General features: G+C 30.0%; 1 protein-coding gene across 5 annotated transcripts; it reads left to right on the plus strand.

Annotated features, from left to right (window-relative positions):
* The first annotated feature begins 836 nt into the window (after nt 1-836).
* Nucleotides 837-13688, plus strand: LOC119612017 (G protein alpha q subunit). 5 transcript variants are annotated; one of them, XM_037967727.1, is made up of 9 exons: nt 865-1748; nt 1828-2012; nt 3536-3690; nt 3864-3992; nt 4562-4690; nt 4956-5085; nt 5147-5300; nt 8394-8501; nt 9003-9282. In XM_037967727.1, exons 1-9 carry the CDS (start codon nt 1631-1633, stop codon nt 9083-9085), a joined length of 1191 nt encoding a protein of 396 aa, XP_037823655.1. In that variant the 5' UTR covers nt 865-1630; the 3' UTR covers nt 9086-9282. The 5 variants fall into 5 exon arrangements, with proteins under 5 accessions (XP_037823650.1, XP_037823653.1, XP_037823655.1 ...); XM_037967722.1 differs by lacking the exons at nt 3864-3992; nt 8394-8501 and adding an exon at nt 8059-8166 and having other exon boundaries at nt 837-1748; nt 9003-9342; XM_037967725.1 differs by lacking the exons at nt 4562-4690; nt 9003-9282 and adding an exon at nt 13426-13688 and having other exon boundaries at nt 843-1748.
* Nucleotides 13689-14238: the final 550 nt, after the last annotated feature.

Genomic DNA, 14238 nt, shown 5'->3' on the forward strand with positions numbered 1-14238 from the left:
AGATATAGACTAGACTATAGACTAGACTATAGACTAGACTATAGACTAGACTATAGACTAGACTATAGACTAGACTATAGACTAGACTATAGACTAGACTAGACTAGACTACTAGACTAGACTATAGACTAGACTATAGACTAGACTATAGACTATAGGCTAGACTATAGACTAGACTATAGACTAGACTATAGACTAGACTATAGACTAGACTATAGACTAGACTATAGACTAGACTATAGACTAGACTATAGACTAGACTATAGACTAACTATAGGACTAGACTATAGACTAGACTATAGACTAGACTATAGACTAGACTATAGACTAGACTATAGACTAGACTATAGACTAGACTATAGACTAGACTATAGACTAGACTATAGACTAGACTATATACTAGACTATAGACTAGACTATAGACTAGACTATAGACTAGACTATAGACTAGACTATAGACTAGACTATAGACTAGATTTTAGTCTTAACTATATACTTTACTTGACTATATATTAGATTATAGCATTGAATTAAGACAATACTTTAGTATTGGGTACAGACTAGACTATAGCCTTGACTATAGAATATACTATATTTTTGACTATAGACTAGTGTAATCTACAGCATAGACTGTAGTATAAAATTTAGTTTTCTAAATTCTTTATAGATAAAACAATACTTACCGCAATCCTTTCAAAATGTAGGCTTTGGCCTCTGTGTTAAAAATTGGCGGGCTATGTAATTATACTAAGAAAAGTCCACATCCCATATTTAATCTCTAAATATATAAACATAATATCATATAATTCTTATTCATCTACTTTTTTTAAATTTTCAGGAGCCAATTCAAAATTAAAAAAGGAAATATTTGACAGTGACGTTTTTTTTGTACCATAAAACTCTATAAATCATCTCATACATCAATTACATAAACATTAAGGAACTCTGCAGCCTGGGTGTGTAGTGAGTGTGTAGCGTTTCGAATGGTTTGTCTATAATTGAATTCAAAACAAACAAAAAATTTAAACCAAAAAACTTTGTGGCATTTATGATCATTTCCATCTAATAGATTATTATAGTCTCTAAGATAAGATCTACGACAACGTCGACGATATCAATAAAACAGAAAACAATATTAGAAAATATAAAACCTAACAATTAGCAAACACCAATAACAGCAGGATATACAAAAAAACGGCAACAACATATGCATATAACAACTAAAAGAAGAATTTTTTTACAACCAGGATAAAAAATTAAAACGAGGCAAAAGAAAAACACTGAATACGAAAGCCCACTCCAGCAAAGAAGGAAATGAAAATATAAAAACTAACTTACAATAAAAACGATAACCAGCCCTCAATAAATATATATTTAAAGCAGTTTTCTATAAATAAAATTCTAAAGACTATTTCTAAAACTTCTTACTTCGACTATTGTCACTACCAATAAACCACATTTATTTTTCCACCATCCAAGTAGTAGCAAAAGGCGGGAAATCATTGACATCATTTGACTTTGTTTCCTGCTTCAGTTGTTGTCTAGTAATTTTATTTTTCCAATATTTTTGAATAAAATTCATTCAACGTGTGGCGTTTAAGCAGCGTTAGCAGCTTTATATCTAGTTAGCATGGAGTGCTGTTTATCAGAAGAGGCCAAGGAACAGAAGCGTATCAATCAAGAAATCGAGCGACAATTACGTCGTGATAAGAGAGATGCGCGAAGGGAGTTGAAATTATTACTACTGGGTAAATAAACACTCCCCACATCAATATTAACTGAATAATTTTAAAACATGTTGTAAATTTTTTTGTTTTATTATCTTAGGTACTGGTGAATCCGGCAAATCCACATTTATTAAACAGATGCGTATTATTCACGGCAGCGGTTACTCAGATGATGACAAACGTGGTTATATTAAATTAGTGTTTCAAAATATATTCATGGCTATGCAGTCCATGATAAAAGCCATGGATATGTTAAGAATTTCATATGGCGCAGCTGATCATGCGGTAAGTAAAAATACTAATACATACATCATATCCAATTGCAATTTCTTTATAATTGTATTTTATAAGTTTCTAATAGCATTTCCAAAATTTCCGATTCGTAGACTATAGTCTAGACTATAGACTAGAATAAAGACTAGACAATAGACCAGACTATAGACTAGTATATAGAATATACCATGGATATACACTACACTAGACTATAGACTAGACTATAGACTAGACTATAGACTAGACTATAGACTAGACTAGACTATAGACTAGACTATAGACTAGACTATAGACTAGACTATAGACTAGACTAGACTATAGACTAGACTATAGACTAGACTATAGACTAGACTATAGACTAGACTATAGATTAGACTATAGACTAGACTATAGATTAGACTATAGACTAGACTATAGACTAGACTATAGACTAGACTATAGACTAGACTATAGACTAGACTATAGACTAGACTATAGACTAGACTATAGACTAGACTATAGACTAGACTATAGACTAGACTATAGACTAGACTATAGACTAGACTATAGACTAGACTATAGACTAGACTATAGACTAGACTATAGACTAGACTATAGACTAGACTATAGACTAGACTATAGACTAGACTAGACTATAAACTAGACTAGACTATAGACTAGACTAGACTAGACTATAGACTAGACTAGACTAGACTATAGACTAGACTATAGACTAGACTAGACTATAGACTAGACTAGACTATAGACTAGACTATAGACTATAGACTAGACTAGACTATAGACTAGACTATAGACTAGACTATAGACTAGACTATAGACTAGACTATAGACTAGACTATAGAGTAGATTATAGACTAGACTATAGACTAGACTATAGACTAGACTATAGACTAGACTATAGACTAGACTATAGACTAGACTATAGACTAGACTATAGACTAGACTATAAACTAGACTATAGACTAGACTATAGACTATACTATAGACTAGATTATAGACTAGACTATAGACTAGACTATAGACTAGACTATAGACTAGACTATAGACTAGACTATAGACTAGACTATAGACTAGACTATAGACTAGACTATAGACTAGACTATAGACTAGACTATAGACTAGACTATAGACTAGACTATAGACTAGACTATAGACTAGACTATAGACTAGACTATAGACTAGACTATAGACTAGACTATACTAGACTAGACTATAGACTAGACTATAGACTAGACTATAGACTAGACTATAGACTAGACTATAGACTAGACTATAGACTAGACTATAGACTAGACTATAGACTAGACTATAGACTAGACTATAGTCTAGTCTATAGTACTAGACTTAGGACTATACTAGACGTTTAGACTAGATTATGGTAGACGAGATTATGGTGTTTACTTTAGTCTAGATTATAGAGTAAATTATAGTATTGCCTATTGTCTAAAAAAGAAACTTTTGAAATTCAATTGGAAATGGTGTTCAAATGTTTTAAATCCTTTAAAAATTTTATTTAATGGAATACACTTCTTCAGGAACTTGCTGAACTTGTTATGAGCATTGATTATGAAACAGTTACTTCATTTGAAGATCCATATTTGTCAGCCATAAAAACGCTGTGGGCCGATACTGGCATACAAGAATGTTACGATCGACGAAGAGAATATCAATTAACAGATTCAGCTAAATAGTAAGTTCAAATGTTTAAATATAAAACTAATTTAAAAAATAAAACCATTTATAATTAACAATAATAACGTATGGAATCTTTGACTGGAGGACCGTTTTCTTCTATCTTAGCATTATAACCAATCCTAAATATATATAATGTTATTTAAAAAAACAAATCTTCTACTACTTTAGTTACCTAATGGATCTTGATCGTGTGGCCCAACCTGATTATTTACCAAGTGTACAGGATATTTTACGTGTTCGTGTACCGACAACGGGGATTATTGAATATCCTTTTGATTTAGAAGAAATACGATTTAGGTATTTATTTTACGTGCCCTTTGTGTTCAAACGTTTTTTGCATGTTACTTCTTAATACTATATTCTTTAAACTAACAACTTTATGTATATTTCTAATACATATTTCTTTTAATTGTGCATGTTGTTTAACAAATGTTTTTTTGTTTTGGTGATCGGTGATGTTTTTTTTTATTTATATACTTTTCTTAAACTTTTATCTTGTTATCATTTGCATGAAATTGTTGACAACAAATACAAATTAAGTCTCTAGGTATACGTTGTTTATTTAAGAAATATCTCTCTTTATATGAAAGCAATTTTCAAGATGACATTTAAGACTATCACAAAGGTTCATAAATAGCATTTTTATAAAAAAAAACATTTAGTGTTTGCTAAATATTAAGATTAAATGACGTAAAATTTAGCAAGTTTTTCAAAATGTGAGTTTTTGAGAGGTTCTATTTTTCGTTACTTGGGCGAAATCAATGAAATAGGACACTGACTTACCTTTACGCAAAAATAAAGTTTAATTTGACAAATTTTCTTAGTAACAGTTTTGTTATAATATTTATAATTTTAATTAATTATAGTTATTTAAGCGATCTTGATCGTATTGAAAAACCTGACTTTTTACCAACTGAGCAAGATATTCTACGTGCTCGTGTACCAACCACTGGTATATTGGAATACCCATTCGATTTGGATGGCATTGTATTTAGGTATCAAATCTATATAATACAAACAAACCTAAACTTCCTGATAGAATACTATCGCTAGAGCCAGTTTGATGAAAATGTATCATCAATTGTATAATGTCTAAATGTATGCCTTATACTAATTTAATTTTATTAAGTAAAATATTGCTTTAATTTCTTTAAGCATTCTATTATTGTTTGTAGCATTTGTACTTGTAATGTATTTTTTTCTAATTTTTCAAATAAATATTAATCAAATTTTCATTAAACTTTTACATGTAAACTATAGAATGGTAGATGTCGGTGGCCAGCGTTCCGAAAGAAGAAAATGGATTCATTGTTTTGAAAATGTAACATCAATCATATTTTTAGTGGCCCTATCGGAATATGATCAAATCTTATTCGAATCTGATAATGAGGTAAAGTTTTATCTTTTTCATATTCTTTCTTTTTATTATTAAAAAAAATATCTTTTTTTAGAATCGTATGGAAGAATCAAAAGCTTTATTTAGAACTATCATTACGTATCCCTGGTTCCAGAATTCATCAGTAATTCTTTTCTTAAATAAGAAAGACTTGTTAGAAGAAAAAATTATGTATTCGCATTTGGTAGATTATTTTCCTGAATATGATGGTAAGTTTTAATGTAATAAATTTTACACTACAAGGACAAAAACTAATGATCTATCAACACTATAGACTAGACTATAGACGAGACTACAGACCAGTCAGACAAAACTATAGACTAGACTACCGACTACACTTATAGACTAAACTACAGACTAGATTATAGACTACTCTACCGACCGGATTACAGACTAGACTACACTATATACGAGATTATAGACTACTCTACAGACTAAACTGCAGCCTAGACTACAGACTAGACTACAACCTAAACTATAGAACAGAGTACCCTATAGACTGCAGCCTAGACTTTAGACAGACTAGATTATAGACTAGACAACAGAGTACATTATAATATCATAGACTATAGACTAGATTATAGACTTGACTACAGACTTAACTATGGACTGGACTATACACTAGGCTATAGACTAGACTACAGATAAGATTATATACTAAACTATAGACTATACTATAGACTAGCCTAAATACTAGGCTGTAGACATGTTTATAGACTAGACTATAGACTAGACTACACACTAGACTATATACTAAACTATAGACTAGACTACAGACTAGAATAAAGCCTAGACTATAGAATAGACTACAGACTACAGCCTAGACTATAGACAAGACTACAGCCTAGACTAGACTACAGACTAGCTTATAGACTAGACTACAGACTAGACTACAGACTAGACTAAGGACTAGACTAAAGCATAGACTAAGGACTAGACTATAGCATAGACTATAGACTACACCATATAATAGACTAAAGACTAGACTACAGACAAGGCTATATACTAGACCACAGACTATACTATAGACTACACCAGACTATAGACTAGACTATATGCAGCACTACAGACTGGGTTATATACTACACTACAGACTAGACTACAGACTAGACTACAAACTAGAATATAGACTAAACTATATAATAGGCTACAGACTACATTATAGCCTAGACTATAGACTCGACTACAGATTACACTATCGACTAGACTACAGACTAAACTATAGACTAGACTACAGACTAGACAATCGGCCAGACTACAGACAAGTCTACGGACTAGAATATAGACTAGACTACAGCCTAGACTATAGCCTAGACTATATACTAGACTACAGACCATACTACAGCCTAGACTATATACTATTATTATAGACTAGACTTCATCCTAGCCTATAGACTAGACCACAGACTAGACTATATACTAGACTACCGACTAGAATATATACTAGACTATAGAATAGACTACAGCCTAGACTACAGCCTAGACTATAGAATTGACTACAGCCTATAGTCTAGTCTATAATCTATTTTATAGTCTATTCTATAGTCTAGGCGGTAGTCTAGTCTATAGTCTACGCTGTTGTCTAGTCTAGTCTATAGTCTAGTCTATAGTCTAGTCTATAGTCTAGTATATAGTCTAGTCTATAGTCTAGTATATAGTCTAGTCTATAGTCTAGTCTATAGTCTAGTATATAGTCTAGTCTATAATCTAGGCTGTAGTACAGTCTATAGTCTAGTCTATAGCCTAGATTACAGACTAGACTATAAACTAGACTATAAACTAGACAATAGAGTAGACTACAGACTAGACAACAGGCTAGACAACAGCCTAGACAATAGACTATACTACAGACTTGAATATAGACTAGACTACAGACTAGACTTTAGACTAGACTACAGACTTGACTATAGACTAGACTGTAGAATATACTATAACCTACACTATATACTAGACTTAAAACAAGACTAAAGACTAGTCTATAGACTAGACTATAGACTAGACTACAGACTAGACTACAGACTAGACTACAGACTATACTACAGACTACATACACTATAAACTGGAATATAAATTAGACTATAAACTTGAATATAAATTAGACTTTATATATACTAGACTACAGACTAGACAACATACTAGACTACATACTGGGGTATAGACTACACTATAGACTTGATAATATGCTGCACTATAGACTATACTATAGGCTAGAATATAGATCAGAATTTACACCAGGCTATAGACTAGTTCACATAAAGTCAAAATACTGGACTGTAGACTTGACTATAAACTAGACTATATATATACTAGACTATAGACTACCGACTAGACTACGGACTAGACTACAGACTAGGCTACAAACTGATATGATATGAATGATACTTTATTTTAAGTTTAAATCATATTTAAGTTATGTCTCTTTAAAATAAATTAAAATGTTATAATTTTTTTCAATTTATATTGACTATACTACAGACTACATAGACTATAAACTGGAATATAAATTAGACTATAAACTTGAATATAAATTAGACTTTATATATACTAGACTACAGACTAGACAACATACTAGACTACATACTGGGGTATAGACTACACTATAGACTTGATAATATGCTGCACTATAGACTATACTATAGGCTAGAATATAGATCAGAATTTACACCAGGCTATAGACTAGTTCACATAAAGTCAAAATACTGGACTGTAGACTTGACTATAAACTAGACTATATATATACTAGACTATAGACTACCGACTAGACTACGGACTAGACTACAGACTAGGCTACAAACTGATATGATATGAATGATACTTTATTTTAAGTTTAAATCATATTTAAGTTATGTCTCTTTAAAATAAATTAAAATGTTATAATTTTTTTCAATTTGATTTAATTGTTTTAATCTTATTAAAACAAAATGTTTTTTTAATTTTTATTTAAAACTTTATAATGGTCCTTTAAAGGTCCTAAATGCGATCATGCCGCTGCAAAACAATTTATATTGAAAAAATATTTAGCAGCAAATCCTGATCCAGAACGTCAATGTTATTCTCATTTTACTACAGCCACAGGTTGTATACGATAATACACAAACTTATTATTTAAAATGCTCAAATTATAATTTTTGGTTGTAATCTACGTCTTGAATTCATAACATTTGTGTCATAAGTTGTAATGTGCTAGTTTAGTATATAATGTATAATAATGGAGTTATAAGAAAAATATTGCTAAACAGTATTGCTTGATTCGCTTTAAACATTTTGAACACTTTTTTTGTATTTTTTGAAAAATTATCTAGGCCCACAAAGAGATGCCATTGCCGCCCGTGAATTTATCTTACGTATGTTTGTGGATTTAAATCCAGATTCTGAGAAAATCATTTATTCTCATTTTACATGTGCTACAGGTAAGTTGGTATTGTTTAGGAATTTTTACAAATTAGATTACAGAGCTTTTGTTTGAAGGGATAATGTTCTTTCAGATGTTAATCAAGCTCTGTAATAACAAAATTGTTCTCTTATCAACCAGTGATTTGGTTATCAAGTACTGGTACAGAAATATCTTAAATATGTCTTTATTTTTAAGAATTGTATGAATGATTATGAGTACAAGTATGTGTGTTTGTATATATATATGGGTATGAGATTTTGATATCGTTATTCTCACTACAAAGTTGTGATCAAGTTTTGGTCAGGAAGCTAATAAAAACCAGGTATTTTTTAAACAATTTTTGTTTTCAATATTTTCATCATTTCTATTCATATGTGTATTCTGCTAGTTTTTATTTAGATTTTTGTTAACTTTGCTTTTGCAATATTTCTTTTGTTATTATAACTTCTTTGTTTTCAAATAAATTCTAATTTTCTTTCTTAATTATTTCTTTTTAAATCCCGACATATCTCAACAGATACTGAAAATATTAAACTTGTATTTTGCGCCGTAAAAGATACAATTATGCAAAATGCTCTTAAAGAATTTAATTTGGGTTAAGTATACATATTGGCTGTTTGTTTTTATGTTCAATTTTATATTTCTTTCCTAATACTCCTTTCTACAAACTTACATAACGCATATAAATATATTGCGCCAGCCTTATTTGGAATTTTTATGAACAACACGAAAAATATGAATAAAATGCAAAAAAAAAATAACATTACAAAAAAAATGAAAAAATTATGTAATTAATTATTATTTTTAATTAAATTTTAATTTTACTATATCATTTCGTAGAATCTTATAAATAAATTATTAAAATAATTTTATGTGTTTTTATTATTTATAATATAATTAATCAGACGCAACGGTTTAATTTAACTATGTTACTAACTAACTAGATATTTTTTGGTTGTTCTACTTCGTAAGAATGTTAAGGAAGCAAAGTTATCGACGACAAAGACAGCGATTTAGCTGTCCGTACTGTTACAAAACATCGAAAAATTTTTGGCAGATTTATGTTTAGAAACCCCAATGAATGAAAAAATTGAGACAAAATTCTTGTTCACTGTTCAAATATAATTTAAGCTCCTCTATCAGGCATGGAAAATTCAGTACTATAGTACTTTTTGATATCGAAAAATACCGCGGTACCCCCACAACATTTTCGTTCCGTTTTGTAACCAGTCCAAATAGTTGTCAATAAACTAGTCTGTAGTCTAGTCTTTAATTTCATGGCTATAGTCTACTCTATAGTCTAGCCTATAGTCTAGTCCATAGTCAAATCTATAGTATTATCTATATACACTTAAACCTCGTTTTATGCGAATTTGAATTAGTGCGGTTTCAAAATTCTAAAATTTTTCTTTGCAAAAATGATTTTAAGGAAGATTTTGGTCCACATACATCCAAAAAAAATTGATCAACAAAGTACAACTACTGATTTTTTACCAATTCCGGTTCGGATATATAAAGTATTGTTCAAATCCTTTGTACATGAAGAAATATTAAGTTTTATTTTTATGAAATGTTGTATATTTTCTTCATTATTTGGAATTGGTATTATTTTGTTGTTTGTTTCCTTTATTTTTCTTTATTTTTTATAATTTTAGTAAAGAATTAAATTTTTTTGATTTTTTATATGCGATTTTGTTTGACTTTTATGGGAATAATTTGAAAATGTGCGCCTTTTTATCTAAAACCCAATTAGTGGATTTTGTATGGAGCTAGTGTATCGTTTTGTGCGAATTTGAATTATGCACTTTTTTGCGAAACGAATTAATCGCATAAAACGAGGTTTGAGTGTAGTTTAGTCTATAGTCCAGTCAGTTGTCTAATTAATAATTTAGTCAATAGTCTATATAGTCTTGTTTATAGTCTAGACCAGACTAGAGACTAGAGTAGTCCATAGTCTAGTCTAGAGTAGTCTAGTCTATATAGTAGTCTATAGTCTTGTCTATGGAAAAGACCATTGTCTATTCTATAGAGTAGTCTAGCCTATAGTCTGGCCTATAGTCTAGTCAATAGTCTAGTTAACAATTTAGTCAATAGTCTATATAGTCTTGTTTATAGTCTAGTCCACAGTCTAGTCTAGTCTATATAGTAGTCTATAGTCTTGTCTATAAAGTAGTCTATAGTCTTGTCTATGGAGAAGACTATTATCTAGTCTATAAAGTAGTCTAACCTGTAGTCTGGCCTATAGTCTAATCAATAGTCTAGTCTATAGTTCAGTAAATGGACTCGTCCATAGTTCAGTAAATGGACTGGTCCATAGTTCAGTCAATGGTCTAGTCTATAGGGTAGTGTATAGTCTAGTCTATTTAGTAGTCCATAGTCTATAGAGTAGCCTATAGTTTATTCTATAGAGTAGTCTAGTTTATGGACTAGACTATAAATAGCCTATAGTCTATAGGGTAGTCCATAGTCTAGTTTATATAGTAGCCTATACTTTAGTCTATAGAGTAGTCTATAGTCTAGTCTATAAACTAATCTATATTCTAGTCTATAGACTAGACTATTCTATATATAGACTAAACTGTAGGCTACTCTATAGACTAGACTATGGAATACTCTAGACTAGACCATTGACTGAACTATGGACCAGCCTATTTACTGGACTATGGACTATTGAATAGACTATAGGCTAGACTACTCTATAGACTAGACTATGGTATTCTCCATAGACAAGACTATAGACTACTTTGTAGACAAGACTATAGACTACTATATGGACTAGACTATATACTACTCTATAGACTAGACTATATACTACTCTATAGACCAGACTTGATTGTGGACTAGACTATGAATAAGACTATATAGACTATTGTCTATAGTCTAGCCTATAATCAAGTCAAGAGTATAATCAATAGTCTATAATATGTATAGGGTTTTCTACAGTCTTGTCCATAGTCCAGATAATGGTCTAGCCTATAGTCTAGTCTTTTACAGTTTAGTCTATAGTCTACCCTGTAGTCTATTCAATAGTATAGTCAATAGTTTAGACAATATTCTATATAGTCTTGTCTATAGTCTTGTTCATAGTGGCCTCCGGTAGGTTACTGGTTAGTGTTCGAGTCTGGTAGACCGGAGGTGGTGGGTTCGATTCCCACCTGAGGCACTGGTTAAGGAGCGCACAGCAGGCCCAATAGAGGCCTAGGTGTATTTCTTCGGATTTGATGTATGTATATATGTACATCTTCCATTCAAACTAAATACTAACTAACTAACTGTTCATAGTCAATTTTCTAGTCGATAGAGTCTATAGTCTAGTCTATGGAGTAGTCCATAGTCTATTCTATAGAGTAGCCTATAGTTTAGTTTATAGAGTAGCCTATAGTTTAGTCTATAGAGTAGCCTATAGTCTAGCCTATTATGAAGTCAATTGTCTATGGTATTTTCTACAGTCCAGTCCAGCCCATCAATGGTCTAGTCAATAGTACAGTGTTAGTCTTGTTAAGTATAAAGAGTAGTCTATTTTCTGGTCTATAGAGCAGTCTACATTATTGGAGTACAATGATAGTCCTATGTAATGCAGCATGAATGCATTATGTAATAACATGTTGTGGATCATGTAATCCCATTTTTTTAGCAAGAGAGTAGTAGATGTAAATGCATGTTAACCAGAAACTATAGCGAATGCAACTGATACGTTTGAAGTGAAAGATTAATAATTCATTATGACAAAGCTTGGTCACATATTACAATACCTGTTAAAAACTATTTAGAATGAAGTGGTTAGGAGATTTTGTCTAGCTCGTCTTAGAGTCCAGGCCTTGCCCTACTATTTGCTTCGATGTGGGATATGTCTCAGTTTAGAACAGAACAGACAATAGGCTTGATTTGTTCCCAGCAATTTTGAGGAACAGTTACCCCTAGTCAGCTGATTGCCTAACTGATTAGGCATTTCGACATAAGTTTTTCCAGCGAGGAAGTCAGTTAGTTGGAGACAGAAAGCTCGTCGAAAGGGTACAGTTTAGTTACGACTATATTCACTCTCGTTTAAAAAGATTACATTCGACGAAAGGAGAATTATAGCTACCCAGGTGGTTAGACGTTAGAGGAAATGTCTTTAATTTTCGGATGCATTTGGCTCTTTGTCAAATAGCTGCCTAGTTAAGTTTACTATAAAAGGGTTATATACCATAAGGTAATTTTCCCTTTAAGGATAAACAAAGAATCTACTTAGAAAGAAGACTCCATAACAAGAGAGAGAAAGATGAAAAAATAGTGAAATTAAAACCCCCTCAGATGAGTTAAAAGAAGAAAATGGACATAGATGGAAAACCTCCAATTTTCTATGATAGTAAACCTAGAAACATATAATCAGACATATTAGATCCTTATGAAATGAAAATGTATAAAAGAGAATTTGTTGGTACTTTATATTCTTCAATTGGTACTTTTGCATTGAAATTTGTAAAAGCGAGTTTCGCGTACTTTGCCGTCATTCAAACTTTTTTTAATTTTGCGAATTATTGAACCTAGAAACATAAAATCATAAATATAGGATCCTGATGGAATGAAAATTTATAGGAGTATACTTTTTGGAACCTTTTCAATTGGTACATTTTGATTTTTTAATATTAAACCTAGAAACATATAATTAAAAACGCATCGTTTTTATAAAAGGAGCCATTCTGATTTCAGAGATGTTAAAGTCGGAGGAACTGTCTTACTTCATAATTTTTCAAGCGTTTTAATGTGTGAATGATGTTATTTTAAAAATTATTCATTAACAATTATTAAATTTATCAAAGTACAAAAAGTTCGTAATAAAATTTGTTGTATAAACCTTTGATAAATTTAAAAATTGTTTAATATAATAAAATATTTTTTGTGACAACTTTTAATATATTAAATTCCTTTTTCTTTTTTTTTATTTCCCCCCAAACTAGATACGGAAAATATAAGATTTGTGTTTGCAGCTGTTAAGGATACGATTCTCCAATCAAATCTTAAGGAATATAACTTGGTCTAAACAGGTTTTAGGCAACAAAAGAACTAATTTTGTGATTTTATTAATTATGAATAAATTCCTTATAAACACACACACACATACACAAAAAAAAAGAAAATAAGTCAAAAGAAAATTTATTAAGAAATAAATAAGAATAAACCAGAAAAATAATAATAAAACAAATATTTAATACAAAATTTCTTAAAAAACAAAAATACCACAAAACCGAAAAAATATTGAATATGATAAAGGAAAATGAAAAAATATACTAATTTAATAAATAATTAATAAATAAATAAAAAAAAACCAACCATTTTATAACGCTAATTATAACAAACAAATTATATACTTTATAACAAATTATATAAAAAAAAGGAAAAAAATATTTAAATAAAAATAAAATAATTAAAGTGTAAAAATAAAAAAACTAATTAAGGGGTTTGAAAACAAAAACAACAACAACAAAACATCTTACGAAAAAGATTTACATAAAAATCCCTTAAAAAAAAAAGAAAATAAAAAAATTATTTTTTTTTTTTTATAAAAACCACATTTTTATGAAGATCTTTATGGGTGGTACTACTATGATGACTAATTATAATTTATAAAATAATTATAATAAAATATATATTTATATATAAAATTTAATTAAAAACAAACAAAAAAAAAATAGAAACAAAACACGCATACACAACCCAAAAATAAAAACAACAACATTTATTTGTAAATGTATAACTAATTTAATATAAAA

Source organism: Lucilia sericata, unplaced genomic scaffold (genome assembly GCF_015586225.1).
Source record: "Lucilia sericata isolate MDLA Ls3-8-SP2 unplaced genomic scaffold, ASM1558622v1 Contig001582F_arrow, whole genome shotgun sequence".
NCBI lineage: Eukaryota > Metazoa > Arthropoda > Insecta > Diptera > Calliphoridae > Lucilia > Lucilia sericata.

What these genes read in the sequence shown, in the direction of transcription:
- LOC119612017 (XM_037967727.1), top strand. Translation starts at nt 1,631, where the DNA reads ATGGAGTGCTGTTTATCAGAAGAGGCCAAGGAACAGAAGCGTATCAAT. An exon ending in GTTGAAATTATTACTACTGG is followed by an intron (nt 1,749 to 1,827) that starts GTAAATAAACAC and finishes TTATTATCTTAG; the next exon opens with GTACTGGTGAATCCGGCAAA. An exon ending in ATGGCGCAGCTGATCATGCG is followed by an intron (nt 2,013 to 3,535) that starts GTAAGTAAAAAT and finishes ACACTTCTTCAG; the next exon opens with GAACTTGCTGAACTTGTTAT.